This window comes from Oncorhynchus mykiss, chromosome 30 (assembly GCF_057628025.1).
Source record: "Oncorhynchus mykiss isolate SJ-2025 chromosome 30, ASM5762802v1, whole genome shotgun sequence".
NCBI lineage: Eukaryota > Metazoa > Chordata > Actinopteri > Salmoniformes > Salmonidae > Oncorhynchus > Oncorhynchus mykiss.
Window position 1 is genome coordinate 13,757,501 of NC_143051.1, and position 15,361 is coordinate 13,772,861.

General features: G+C 42.1%; 1 protein-coding gene across 1 annotated transcript in view; it reads right to left on the minus strand.

Annotated features, from left to right (window-relative positions):
* The window catches only part of LOC110489382 (uncharacterized), a 37,801-nt gene extending 24,308 nt beyond the window's left edge, over positions 1-13,493 (minus strand). Inside the window, exons 1-10 of the mRNA XM_036971048.2 lie at positions 12,968-13,493; positions 11,019-11,093; positions 9,643-9,678; positions 9,481-9,543; positions 8,195-8,248; positions 7,356-7,391; positions 5,075-5,098; positions 1,695-1,748; positions 1,509-1,562; positions 670-720 (exon numbers count right to left, since the gene is read on the minus strand). Coding sequence (XP_036826943.2) covers positions 670-720; positions 1,509-1,562; positions 1,695-1,748; positions 5,075-5,098; positions 7,356-7,391; positions 8,195-8,248; positions 9,481-9,543; positions 9,643-9,678; positions 11,019-11,093; positions 12,968-13,039 — 519 coding nt within the window. The 5' untranslated portion in view covers positions 13,040-13,493. The remainder of the gene's footprint in view (positions 1-669; positions 721-1,508; positions 1,563-1,694; positions 1,749-5,074; positions 5,099-7,355; positions 7,392-8,194; positions 8,249-9,480; positions 9,544-9,642; positions 9,679-11,018; positions 11,094-12,967) is intronic.
* Positions 13,494-15,361: the final 1,868 nt, after the last annotated feature.

Here is a 15,361-nt window from a genome sequence, read left to right on the forward strand (position 1 = left end):
GAGAAGAACACCAAAGTAAAATTCTAAGTATAATTGAGTCTGTTTCTCAGCCAAAAGCAAACAAAGTGGCCAATTGATCAGTGTGCTGACTCTCTTTTTCTATGGGTGTCAAATCCCCAGCAGGGCATCACATTATGAGGGACTTGGATTAAGTAGAAGACTAAGGGAGGGATGAAAGAGGGACATGAATGAAGGGAGAGAGGGGATCGAAGGAGGACTGGGAATCCTCTTTCGGTGTTAGATGAAAGGAGAGAGAGGGATGAGAGCAAGAGCGTAAACCGTCTCAGTGACAAAGCCCCTATCTCTAATGAGAGATAGGGAGGAGAACAGAGGAGTGGAATTTATCTCCCCTATGTTGGGCACTCAGCATAGGACTTGACTTAGGACTTGTACCGATAGGGGTTTAGTGACAGCGTACCGGAAAGTTCTGTGTCTATATATCACAAGCTACAACCAGATTGCCAGGAGCTCTAGGTTTGAGGATGGATCCTATAGGCTTCGGGTTAGGAGTTACTGCTTTGTAAGGCTTAATTAGGGTCAACTGTAAGGTATTAAGCCAGAGGAAAGGAGCTATCCAAGGGGCAAGGCCAGAACGCTGCAATAGACTAGAACAGGTACAAAGATAAGAGATAAACGATGAGGATGGGTGGAGGTGTGGAGGGATCTTACCTGGAAGTCTGCACTGCCCTCCTCTCCTCCCAAGAACTTCCCTGGAGGACCCTGGAGACAGATTGAGAATGGGGAGAAAGAAAGAAAGAAAGAAAGAAAGAAAGAAAGAAAGAAAGAAAGAAAGAAAGAAAGAAAGAAAGAAAGAAAGAAAGAAAGAAAGAAAGAAAGAAAGAAAGAAAGAAAGAAAGAAAGCGGAAGGAAAACAGATACAGATAGTTTGTTAAACACAGTGCCGGGGCAGCTGTTCTGAGTGTGTGTATACTGAATTAGAGTAAAGCATGCCTCCCTGGGCTGAGGTATGCAGGGAGCAGTGAGATGAGACAGGGGAGACAGATCTAATGGGAATATATTTACTCTGCAACACCGGTAAACCAAAACAAATAGACTCCCCATGGCTGGGAGCATCACTCTATCAGGCTGCTCCCCACCTGAAATCCCTCATGGAGAGAGATACTGTATACCTTGTAGAATAGACTGGGGAGCTAAGATACACACACTGCTCAATGTAGAGTTGATGTTTCATTGAGCTGCTCTGCTACACTGAGAATGTGGTGGTCATCTGGACTGGGATTACTGGGTTATTGCTGGAACACTGGTTTCTTGCTTGTAACTAAACGTTGGTATTTTGCGTTAAGTTACTGGTTTCTTACTACATTTTCCTGGTTTCTTGGTGATTTTAAGTAGCTGGTTTCTAGTGCTAGGTGTGTCCTTGCTGGTTTTTACTAATACTAGATGTTTGTTTACTGGGTTATTGCTGGTTTTAGGTGTGTACTTACTGGTATTTACTAGTTCTAAGTGTTTATTTACTGGTTTCTTGCTGGTTCTAGATGTAAACATACTGGTTTTCCTGGGGGTCCTGGAATTCCTGGAGGGCCAGGTTCTCCCAATATGCCCTGAGAGAAGTGGGAGGAAAACGAGGGTGGGAATTAGATGAGCGATAAAGAGTATCTAACATATTACATAACGTGTGCTATCAGACATAAGACAACAACGGTCTTCTTCGACAACAATGGTGAGGGTCTTACCGTAGGTCCAGTCTGTCCAATCTCACCGGGAAGGCCGATTGGGCCTGGGGCTCCCTAGAGAGAGAGAGAGAGAGAGAGAGAGAGAGAGATTATGCCAGTCCAGGACCCTGTCAGTAAATCTCAGTAAGACAAAAATAACAGTGTTCCAAAAAAGGTCCAGTCGCCAGGACCACGAAAACAAATTCCATCTAGACACCGTTGCCCTAGATCACAAACTATACATACCTTGGCCTAAACATCAGCGCCACAGGTAACTTTCACAAAGCTGTGAACGATCTGAGAAACAAGGCAAGAAGGGCATTCTATGCCATCAAAAGGAACATAAAATTCAACATACCAATTAGGATTTGGCTAAAAATACTTGAATCAGTTATAGAACCCATTGCCCTTTATGGTTGTGAGGTCTGGGGTCCGCTCACCAACCAGTAATTCACAAAATGGGACAAACACCAAATTGAGACTCTGCATGCAGAATTCTGCAAAAATATCCGTGTACAACGTAGAACAAATTATCAAAATCCTTTAAAATTTTACAACCATCTAAAAATAAGTGATTCCCAAACCTTCCATAACAAAGCCATCACCTAAAGAGAAATGAACATGGAGAAGAGCCGACTAAGCAAGCTGGTCGTGGGGCTCTGTTCACAAACACAAACACACCCTACAGAGACCCAGGACAGCAACACAATTAGATCCAAGCAAATCATAAGAAACAAAAGATAATTACTTGACACATTGGAAAGAATTAACAAAAAAACAGAGCAAACTAGAATGCTATTTGGCCCTAAACAGAGAGTACACAGTGGCAGAATACCTGACCACTGTGACTGACCCAAAATTAAGGAAAGCTTTGACTATGCACAGACTCAGTGAGCATAGCCTTGCTATTGAGAAAGGCCGCCGTAGGCAGACATGGCTCTCAAGAGAAGACAGGCTATGTGCACACTTCCCACAAAATGAGGTGGAAACTGAGCTGCATTTCCTAACCTCCTGCCCAATGTATGACCATATTAGAGAGACATATTTCCATCAGATTACACAGACCCACAAAGAATTCGAAAACAAATCCAATTTTGATGAACTCCCATATCTACTGGGTGAAATTCCACAGTGTGCCATGTAAATACAACCCATATTTGTGGTTATTTATTTTCCCTTGTGTACTTTAACCATTGTACATTGTTACAACACTGTATATACATACATATATATATATATATATATATATATATATATATATATATATATATATATATATATATATATATATATATATATACAGTGCCTTGCGAAAGTATTCGGCCCCCTTGAACTTTGCGACCTTTTGCCACATTTCAGGCTTCAAACATAAAGATATAAAACTGTATTTTTTTTGTGAAGAATCAACAACAAGTGGGACACAATCATGAAGTGGAACGACATTTATTGGATATTTCAAACTTTTTTAACAAATCAAAAACTGAAAAATTGGGCGTGCAAAATTATTCAGCCCCTTTACTTTCAGTGCAGCAAACTCTCTCCATAAGTTCAGTGAGGATCTCTGAATGATCCAATGTTGACCTAAATGACTAATGATGATAAATACAATCCACCTGTGTGTAATCAAGTCTCCGTATAAATGCACCTGCACTGTGATAGTCTCAGAGGTCCGTTAAAAGCGCAGAGAGCATCATGAAGAACAAGGAACACACCAGGCAGGTCCGAGATACTGTTGTGGATTTGGATACAAAAAGATTTCCCAAGCTTTAAACATCCCAAGGAGCACTGTGCAAGCGATAATATTGAAATGGAAGGAGTATCAGACCACTGCAAATCTACCAAGACCTGGCCGTCCCTCTAAAATTTCAGCTCATACAAGGAGAAGACTGATCAGAGATGCAGCCAAGAGGCCCATGATCACTCTGGATGAACTGCAGAGATCTACAGCTGAGGTGGGAGACTCTGTCCATAGGATAGGATATTGCACAAATCTGGCCTTTATGGAAGAGTGGCAAGAAGAAAGCCATTTCTTAAAGATATCCATAAAAAGTGTTGTTTAAAGTTTGCCACAAGCCACCTGGGAGACACACCAAACATGTGGAAGAAGGTGCTCTGGTCAGATGAAACCAAAATTGAACTTTTTGGCAACAATGCAAAACGTTATGTTTGGCGTAAAAGCAAAACAGCTGAACACACCATCCCCACTGTCAAACATGGTGGTGGCAGCATCATGGTTTGGGCCTGCTTTTCTTCAGCAGGGACAGGGAAGATGGTTAAAATTGATGGGAAGATGGATGGAGCCAAATACAGGACCATTCTGGACGAAAACCTGATGGAGTCTGCAAAAGACCTGAGACTGGGACGGAGATTTGTCTTCCAACAAGACAATGATCCAAAACATAAAGCAAAATCTACAATGGAATGGTTCAAAAATAAACATATCCAGGTGTTAGAATGGCCAAGTCAAAGTCCAGACCTGAATCCAATCGAGAATCTGTGGAAAGAACTGAAAACTGCTGTTCACAAATGCTCTCCATCCAACCTCACTGAGCTCGAGCTGTTTTGCAAGGAGGAATGGGAAAAATGTTCAGTCTCTGGATGTGCAAAACTGATAGAGACATACCCCAAGCGACTTACAGCTGTAATCGCAGCAAAAGGTGACGCTACAAAGTATTAACTTAAGGGGGATGAATAATTTTGCACGCCCAATTTTTCAGTTTTTGATTTGTTAAAAAAGTTTGAAATATCCAATAAATGTCGTTCCACTTCATGATTGTGTCCCACTTGTTGTTGATTCTTCACAAAAAAAATACCGTTTTATATCTTTATGTTTGAAGCCTGAAATGTGGCAAAAGGTCGCAAAGTTCAAGGGGGCCGAATACTTTCGCAAGGCACTGTATATATAGATATATATATATAATATGACATTTGTAATGTCTTTATTGTTTTGAAACTTCTGTATGTGTAATGTTTACTGTAAATGTGTATTTTTTATTTCACTTTTGTATGTTATCTACCTCACTTGCTTTGGCAATGTTAACACATGTTTCCCATGCCAATAAAGCCCCTTGAATTGAATTGAGAGAGAGAGAGAGACAGACAGAGAGAGACAGAGATAGATAGACAGAGAGATAGAGAGACAGAGAGAGAGAGGGATAGATAGATAGATAGATAGATAGATAGATAGATAGATAGATAGATAGATAGATAGATAGATAGATAGATAGATAGATAGATAGATAGATAGATAGATAGATAGATAGATAGATAGATAGATAGATAGATAGATAGATAGAGAGGAGGATATTTATCCTTTGGGTAGAAGAGGATACACTACCAGTGTAATTCAGTTCAGAATAATATTTAGCTTAATTCTTTATAAATAAAAAATACTGACTTACAGCCAGTCCAGGCAGTCCGGGTCCCTACAAAGAGGGAAAAGGGGATTAGAGATTAGTTAAGTCTAAGTATAATCCTATAATCACAAACAAATGTGCATAATGAGTCATGTATGATTTGTTTAAACAATTATCTTCTGTTATTTCAATTAAGAGCATCTGTGTCTACGGAGGCAGAACACAATACAGACAGCAAGCATCAAGCTAACCCTGACTGAGACAATCAATGTGTGTTCAATGTGTCATAATAAGTGATGAAATGAAATATAAACAAAGAAATTAACTTAATTCAGTGATTCATCCATGCATATCACTGACTGACTCCACTCTGTCAATGTAGTTTTTCTAGTAGTCGGTCAAATATAGCTACATAACACCACCTAGTGGTATTCTGCTGTAACTACATGTCGTCTTTCTCAACCTGCAAGAAAGACTTCATTCTTAACCACAGATCTAGGATCAGATTACCCTGACTCCAAAACATTAGAAGAACAGACTGGCTGTATCAGAGTTATTGAACCCACTATACCAACCTGGTCCTAGAGCATTTCGTATTGTTCTGTATGTAAATCCGAGACACTGCATTTAGTATATTTTATATTTGGTATGGTTATATAAGACAGATGGTTACTTAAAGCTAAAATGAAAGGAGGGTGGATCGTCGAGGTGGATGGGTGGGCGTACAACGCGAACATCTTGCAACCCAAAAGTTGCGAGTTCGAATCTGATCACGGACAACTTTAGCATTTTGCGTGCTTAGTCTCCTCCTGTACTCCCTGTTCCGAACAAGCCCCCATTAACCTAGGCTGTAGTGGAGCGGGTAGAGAGTTTCAAGTTCCTTGGTGTCCACATCACCAACAAACTATCATGGTTCACACAAAGACAGTTGAGGGCAAAACAACACCTTTTCCCCTTAGGAGAATGAAAAGATTTGGCATGGGTCCCCAAACCCGAAAAAAAAGTTCTACAGCTGTACCATCGAGAGCATCCTGACCGGTTGCATCACCGCCTGGTATGGCAACTACTCGGTATCTGACTTTAAGGCGCTACAGAGTGTAGTGTGAACGGCCCCAGTACATCACTGGGGCCAAGCTTCCTGCCATCCAGACCTATATACCAGGCAATGTCAGAGGAAGGCCCAAAATGTTGTCAAATACTCCAGTCACCCAAGTCATAGAGTGTTCTCTCTGCTACCGCATGGCAAGCGGTACCGGAGCGCCAAGTCTACGTCCAAAATGCTCCTTAACAGCTTCAAACACCAAGCCATAAGACTGCTGAACAATTAATCAGATGGCTACATAGACTATTTACATTGACCCCTCCCCCCTTTGTTTTTACACTGCTGCTACTCACTGTTTATTATCTATGCATAGTCCCTTTACCCCTACCTATATGTACAAATTACCTCAACTAGCCTGTACCCCTTGCATATTGATTCAGTACCAGTGCCCCCTGTATATAGCCTCGTTATTGTTATTTTATAATGTTACTTTTATTGATTTATTTTTATTTTTTTTACTTTAGATTATTTGGTAAATATTTTCTTAACTCTTCTTAAACTGCATTGTTGGTTAAGGGCTTGTATTAAGCATTTCACGGTAAGGTCTACAGCAGTTGTATTCGGCGCATGTGACAAATACAATTTGATTTGTTTTAAGCTAATAAGCAACTTTTCAACTACTTACTACTTTTTAGCTACTTTGCAACCACATAGCATGTTAGTTAACCCTTCACCTAACCCTAACCCCTAACCCTAACCTTAACCCTTTAACCTAACTCCTACACCTAACCCTAACCCCTAACCCTAACCTTAACCCTTTAACCTAACTCCTACACCTAACCCTAACCCCTAACCCTAGCGAGCTAGCTAATGTTAGCCACCTAGCCGCCTAGCTAGAATTCATAACATATCATGTTTTGCAAATTTGTAACATGTTGTAAGTTTTGCAAATTCATAACATATAATGCACATTTTAATTTGCAGCATATCATACAAAGTGGGTGATGGAGAACCACTAATTAATACATACCATACAAAGTATAACATATAATACCAAATGCTCTGAGACCAGGTTGATTGTACATGACTGGTGGAAGAGGCTAGTGATTGTAGAATCAGCTGCCAAAAGCTGTGATGACAGTGTTATGTAGCCCGTATGACTAGCGGGAAAACCCTGGGCCCTATTTATGACGGAGGATTAGTCCCTGTGGTTTTGTAGTGATCAGGTTATATGTAGTCTGTACTGAACAGTGCTCAGGTTCTGTTGAGCCTGTTAGTACTTACAGTGGGTCCAGGTTCACCACCAGGTCCAGGCTGGCCCTGTAGAAAACAACAATAAACAACAACAACAACATGAGGGTTTATTCTCTCACAGTTCACTACAGACATCCAATGGCTGATTACTATGACCTGACATAGCCTGGTTGACAGCCTGTTTCTGCTTTGGTAACACAATGTTAGTGTTGTTAAGTTCTGAAACAGACTGGCACCTAGGCTAGTAGTCTAGATGTCATTCCAGTTCACTTCTGGCACATTTTCAATCAACCAGAGCAGAGCAAAGAGAGGATTCAGAAAAGGTGTCCATGAGGAGAAGAAGGAAGGCACTTTAGACCAGTGGACCTCAACTGGTTTAGCCTCTGGACTCAAATTGAACCAGTCTTAGTAAAATAGTCGCTTCTCAATTTATTTTTACCAAAATGCAACTTGGAAATAAATTTTTTGATGCTATATTGATAGTAAATGTAGCAATTATATGACAAGGGAACAACAGTCCTACCTTTTTAATTGTCAATAACTCCATATTGCTCATATTGTTGATGAAGAATGCTGGTAAGCTCACTGGTTTGAGACCACTAAATCAGCCCGATCTGCTATTTAGCGCTGCAAATAACTCTACATTGAAAATACTTAGATTGAAGGAAAATAGTTCAGAGATGAAACCATTTTAAAATGTAGGTTCATTATACCTTCTACATGCTTTCTAACTGGTTTAAGTTGTTTAAGTTAAGACTGGAGTCTTTTTTCATTCAAATAAAAAATAAAAACGTTTTACTCAGAAACTACCGAGCCGTGACCCAACTTTGAGAATAATTTCTTTGGACTATTGAGACGCGCCGTCTTACTTTAGGTCCAGGGTTCCCGATAGGGCCGCCGTCTCCCTTTGCTCCCATCAAACCCTGTAGAGACGGAGTGACGAAGAGAGAGAGCGAGGGTAAAGAAGAAACAAAAAATATTCATTTGGAATTAGTCTCATACAACAAGTGCAGGTAGGGATTGCTGCGTGAGACCTAAATTCCCATTATAACAGTGGAACAGTGGTCTGATTGGATTTGACACGTCCAGATAATCAGCAGGAAAACCACCCGGCACAGCCAGAAGAGGACTGGCCATCCCACATATGCTCTCTCTAATTCTCTCTTTCTTTCTCTCTCTCGGAGGACCTGAGCCCTAGGACCATGCCCCAGGAATACCTGACATGATGACTCCTTGCTGTCCCCAGTCCACCTGACTGTGCTGCTGCTCCAGTTTCAACTATTCTGCCTTATTATTATTCGACCATGCTGGTCATTTATGAACATTTGAACATCTTGACCATGTTTTGTTATAATCTCCACCCGGCACAGCCAGAAGAGGACTGGCCACCCCACATAGCCTGGTTCCTCTCTAGGTTTCTTCCTAGGTTTTGGCCTTTCTAGGGAGTTTTTCCTAGCCACCGTGCTTCTTCACCTGCATTGCTTGCTGTTTGGGGTTTTAGGCTGGGTTTCTGTACAGCACTTTGAGATATCAGCTGATGTACGAAGGGCTATATAAAATAAATTTGATTGATTTGATTGATTGAAAACAAATCCCTGTGGAATGTCTCTCAGTGTGTGACTGTGGGACGAGCAGATTGACTTCCTAGTCCCTTGGTTAGAGCGAAGCAGTTTCCTCAAAACAGCCACCTTCATTCATTACAACATGAAGCTCAGTCTTTCTAGCTTGTTTAAAATATATTAATGCATCAGGCTTTTCTTTCCTGGAGGTTTCTCCAAACACACACAAACACACAAACACACACATACACAAACACACACACACAAACACACTCACTGCATGGTCGGAACTAGAAGCACAAGCATTTCGCTACACTCCCATTAACATCTGCGTATGTGTATGTGACAAATAAAATTTGATTTGATTTGAAACACACACACACTTTCTCTCTTTCTCTCCCTCTCTCTCTCCCTCTCTCTCTGTCTCTCTCTTTCTCTTTCTCTCTTTCTCTCCCTCTCTCTTTCTCTCTCTCTTTCTTTCTTTCTCTCTTTCTCTCTTTCTCTCTCTCTATTTTTCTCTTGTTTCTCTTGTTCTTCACAAACTCATCCTTTTTCAATCTCTCACACACTCCGCATCTAATAGATAGAAGACTTACGTCGATGCCGTTCTCTCCGGGAGCTCCATCTGGACCAGGCTCACCTGGGTCCCCCTTCAACCCCTACAAACAGAGACACAGCCATGTTCAGGTATACACACACATCAGAGATGTTGAGTAAGGTGCATGAACACCCTTGAACATGCATTCACAGTAACTTACTGGTGGGCCAGAAGGCCCAGGAGGTCCCTTTTCCCCCTGTGAAGAGAGAGGAACCAAAATGAGAGACATGATGTTAACAATTTGTTCATACGTTGTATGTTAGCTACTTTTAGAAATTGATGAATGAAAATCAGTTTATGTAGAAGATGTTGAAGTCTTTGGGCTCTATTCAATCTGTATCGAAGTTCAGCATTACAGTGTGAATGAAATGTTCCTGCATTTTTTATTTCACTAGGCAAGTCAGTTAAGAACAAATTCTTATTTACAATGGCAGCCTAGGAACAGTGGGTTAACTGTCTTGTTCAGGGGCAGAACAACAGACCTTGTCAGCTCAGGGATTTGATCTAGCAACCTTGCGGTTTCTGACCCAACACACTAGGCTACCTATGCCACTGCAGTCACAGTAAGCGCTACATATGTAGCGCTCACATATCTGCAAGGGTCGGTTTGTCACACGTGGAGAGGAGGATGGGTGAAAAAGTTTATTTTAAAATCCAGCCATGACTGACAGCTCATGGTTACTCCGCCCTCAAGGTGGAGTTAGGGAACTTTCCAATCATGATAGGACTAGGTAGGTGAATATAGTGGAGACTAGGTGGAGCTATTGCTGACACCTAACCCACTCAAGTCTGCAACGGAGAGTGAATAAGGGCACGGGGGAGTGAACAACTTTTTGGGATTTATCTGCAGCCAGCTACTGTTGATGAGAATTGGGTTTCACAGCACTCCCATTCCAGCCCACCCTTTGGTGACATCACATATCATAGCAGATAAATGTATGACCCTGGGGCCCTTTCCATTCCAAGTTCCAACCCAGAAGAGGTGATCCATGTTCCCATCAAACATTAACCTGCCAGTCCATAGCCTTCCATTAGTTGGAAAGAGAATGAGCTTCTATGTCCAACTCAGTGAGGGCATTGACATATCCTAAACCATTCACGTTAACAGTATATCTATGTGGCTTTGGGGGAGAAACATCTCTCCTACTAATCGCATTGGATACAATCCTACCTTGTCACATCACATTCCTTTTGAATCACACAGGACAAGGCTCACACATTAGGGGTTTTCCTTCTCCATTCATGGTCTAATTCTGTCTTCTCAACATGTTTTCAGAACCTGGCTTTGCTTAGACTGAGAATACCTCAAAGGTATCACATTACCGCGATATTAGTCCAAACCCCTCTCTTGGGATGGAGGGAAAGCTCCCGACTCAAAGACCTCTCTCACTGTGGGAAACAGAGCTCTTTTGTGCCGCTCTTTTGTGCCGCCCTCTGGTGGTACAACCGCGTTACTACCACAACGTGCTCCGTTAGGTACAATGCCTGTCTTTGTGACAACCTGTTGGCACTGGGCGAGGCGGAGGGGATACTCACATCAATGCCATCAGACCCGGGGGTGCCAGAGGGACCGGGCGGACCGGGATTGCCTTGAGGTCCTGGAGGACCGTTCTGGAAGAAATTAGAACAAAATGGAAGGTTTAGAAATGTGCAAAGGTTTTTTAGAGAATTATTTGGGCTTAGAATGTATCACTTCTTGGCATTCCTTCAATTGGATACCTGTTATTTTCATACTGGCAAGTTTTGGGATTTTTGTGCCATTTTATTGTAAGCTTTTTGATAATGGAGACATGGCTAGTTTTGGAGCAGGTGCTAATTGATGACGGAACAACAATGTGAGGCAATCAAACATTATCAAGTGTCATCATACTTCAATCACACTTCATGTGAATAAAATCCTATAAACAAGACCAAATCATCATAAACACAAAGTAATTGAATCACCTAGAAACATCACCCCTAACCCTCACATTTTTACATAAACCATGTAACACCAATTCAAATCCAATACCCCTGGTAGCCTATATGGAACGATTTAAAAACCTTTATAAAACTATCCAGAGCTCATGAGAAAAAAATAGGATTGATGAATGAGGTTCTCTTTCTGATATGGAAGTGAAAATCATCCCACATCCTGTATATGTCATGAGGCTGGGAATGTTTACCAAGACCGTCTCCCATCCCATCCTCTTCTTTTGGGAACGCAGCTTTTTTAAATGGATTTCAATCCGCTTCAACCCGTCACAACACAGAATCCTCATGCAGTGTAGAAATGTATTCCAGAAGTGCCAATCATTCAGAAAAAAAGGTTGGGAATTCCACACAAGGATCCTGTTTGTTCAGATAGATCCACTGGTAACATTCTATTGGATAGCAGGTGGGTGTGATTTGATGGAGGGTATCATCAGGTCCGTCATTCTGCGTGTGGTATGTGTGTTTGAATAGTGGTAAAGAGACTGGGTGTCTTGACTGGGTGTCTTGAATACACAGCCTGTGTGTGTGTGTGTGTCCAGCCGAATTCCAGTTTTGAATCTATACCTCTATGGTTCTCTCCTGAATCTCCTTTTTGGCAAAAAATGGTAAATCGGTCCATGTTATGTATGCACTCCAACTTTTGTTCAGGAATATCCGTCCATACGAAAAAGGAGACAGTTCCATTCTTCATCCATATTCAGGAAGAATCACTATCCACAGAATCAAGGGCCATAGTCCAAAGTAGGAAGATACATGTACAATGCCACATTACACAACACACACAGTTCACAGCTGATCTTCATCACAATGACGATGATGATGATGAAACACTCAAGTTCTGAAACACCATTCTGATCGTTCATTCTTCTGAAACACCATTCTGATCGTTCATTCTTCTGAAACACCATTCTGATCGTTCATTCTTCTGAAACACCATTCTGATCGTTCATTCTTCTGAGACACCATTCTGATCGTTCATTCTTCTGAGACACCATTCTGATCGTTCATTCTTCTGAAACACCATTCTGATCGTTCATTCTTCTGAGACACCATTCTGATCGTTCATTCTTCTGAAACACCATTCTGATCGTTCATTCTTCTGAAACACCATTCTGATCGTTCATTCTTCTGAGACACCATTCTGATCGTTCATTCTTCTGAGACACCATTCTGATCGTTCATTCTTCTGAGACACCATTCTGATCGTTCATTCTTCTGAGACACCATTCTGATCGTTCATTCTTCTGAAACACCATTCTGATCGTTCATTCTTCTGAAACACCATTCTGATCGTTCATTCTTCTGAAACAACCCAATTCCAAAATGTTGTTTTCCAACCACCACTAGCCAGTGTGACAACAAAACCAAAGCAAGCACAGCAGTTCCCCTAGCAACCCCCTTAGACCTCCACCCCCAGTCCCTCTCTTCAGGGGACCCCTCTCCCACCATACGCCAGCCAGAGCCACCCTAATGTGGGTACAGTCCTAACCTCCCATGTCCACTCCACTCACCACTTGGGCCAGAGCCAGGCACAGAGTCTGCAGGATGACCCAGCTCTTCAACACTGCCGAGAGTCCAGACATGATCCCTCTCTCCTCTCCCACTCTCTCTCTTCAGTACTAAATCCTCTCTTCTATCGCTTTCTCCCTCTCCCCTGTCCTCTCCTTCAAGCCGGGGACAGAAACGGTAAGGAATCCAAAGGGGGATGTGCGCAGCCCCAAAAATTCCACCTACAAAAAGTAGTGTCAAGGAATGGTTGGATGGAGGGATGGGTGGGATGAGAGAGAGGTGTAACCCAGCCCTACAGCCTGCACAAGTGGACATAGGACTTCCTGAAAGCCCCCTACACCAACACAGATACACACACCGAAACATACACACCACGCAGACACACACACACACACACACACACACACACACACACACACACACACACACACACACACGCGCACACACACACACACACACACACACACACAGAGAGAGAGAGACACACACACAGAGACACACACACACAGAGAGACACACACACACAGTGAGAGAGACACACTGAGGCACACACACATTCACCTCACAGCTCATTGCCATGATGGGTGGGGGCTGACACAGCTGCACTTTTGAATAATGTATCCCCATAGACAGGTTCCCACAAGCTCATTGGACAAGCAGAGCCGCTGCTCATGAATATGCACAGCCAGGTTCCCACATACTGATTGGACACAGCTGCTACCTAGCAGAAGGGGAGTTCCTGAGTGACTGAAATGTGAGTGTTATGCCCCAACCTACATTAACTCTCCCACTTCCACCCCATAAGCAATATTGTAGAAGCTCCACCTTGCCTTCTGATAGGCTTGAATTTCTGCCATATTTCTTACATCTATACACTTCTTCCAACAGTGCTTAGGAGCTAGGGCTTGTTTCTGGACAGGCTTAATACCATTCAAACATCTCCCTCTCTCACAGTTGTGTGTGTGTGTGTGTGTGTGTGCGTGCGTGCGTGCGTGCGTGCGTGCGTGCGTGTGCGTGCGTGCGTGCGTGCGTGCGTGTGTGCGTGTGTGTGTGTGTGTGTGTGTGTGTATGTGTGTGTGTGTGTGTGCGTGTGTTCTGCCCTATGCCAGCCTTTCACATAGGAGTGTCGAGTCTCTCACTATTTTCTCAGTGAGTTTTCTCTATGATAAACTGACTGAATGCATTTGAGCAGATCACTTTTGTTAAGTCGGTCAAGTGTGTTGCATTATGGCCATTTGTCAGACATGACGACTGCATGAACTTTACAAAAACCACGTGATCAAAGGTTATGACGTTTGACTGCAGTCGATTGCATATTTCTGCAGTTGGTCTTCAACGACTTTGTGACTGAAAGAGTAACCAACTTTGCCGCGATTCAGGTATAAAGGCTAAAAGCAACTGACTGCAGACAACAGTCGAGGAGTTAAGTCGGGGGAGATGCATCTGCAACAGCTGAAAGTCGGACTCTAATGTGGTTTATCAACAGCAAGGCTCAGAACAACACAAGTTGGACCATTTGTAATCCTATACTGCAGCTCGAACACACCCATATGTTGTAGAGATGCTGTCACTTCTTACATTTAGCAGATGGTATTTCACAAGTTGATCTTACCTGTATCTAGTCTGCTCTCTCCTTTGATGAAATGCTGCTCTCTGTTGGTCATCTCTAGTTCCTTCATCTCTAGTTCCTTCATCTCTAGTTCATTCAGTTCACATTATTCCAGAGTTGGGACAGTGGTTGCTCACTAATACCTAACCCTATGCTGGTGGTTGTTCTGGAATAACATTATAGAAAATAATGATATTGAAGGACAATAATATGTTCTTTCGTCTAGAGTGAATTATCCTATGTAAACATGAATAAACATGAAACATTCAAAAGTAATGAGGTCAAAGGTGACAGCTGTTGTGGATGAAACCCATTTTGAGAGTAGAGTAACCGTGCCAGAGGAAAGTTCATCCATAATACCAAAATGTCACAAATGTAAAGTTCAGGAATAATAGTGAATATAAAGAAATAAACCAGGGCAGTAAGACGCGTGAACAGTACTGCTCTGCAAGGACATTATTTTATCTCCCGATCAAATGCATGTTTTTGGTTGGATTCTAACTTGAGATCCCTGCACTCAAAGTTTAGCTGAGATTTCGCACGTCAGTGTATGCATGATGCACAAGTTCATGTTTATCTCAGGTTAGGATCAACCCTACAGTACTTTACAGAAAGACGTAGGCTTCTGCATTTAACAGGCAGAAACCAATACATTTTACAATCAAATCAAGCTTTATTTATACAGCACATGTCAGACATGGAATGCAACACAGTGTGCTTCACAGGAAAAAATGAAAGAAAACAATGAAAATAAAAGCTGAAATCTTTACTACACAAGAAACATAAC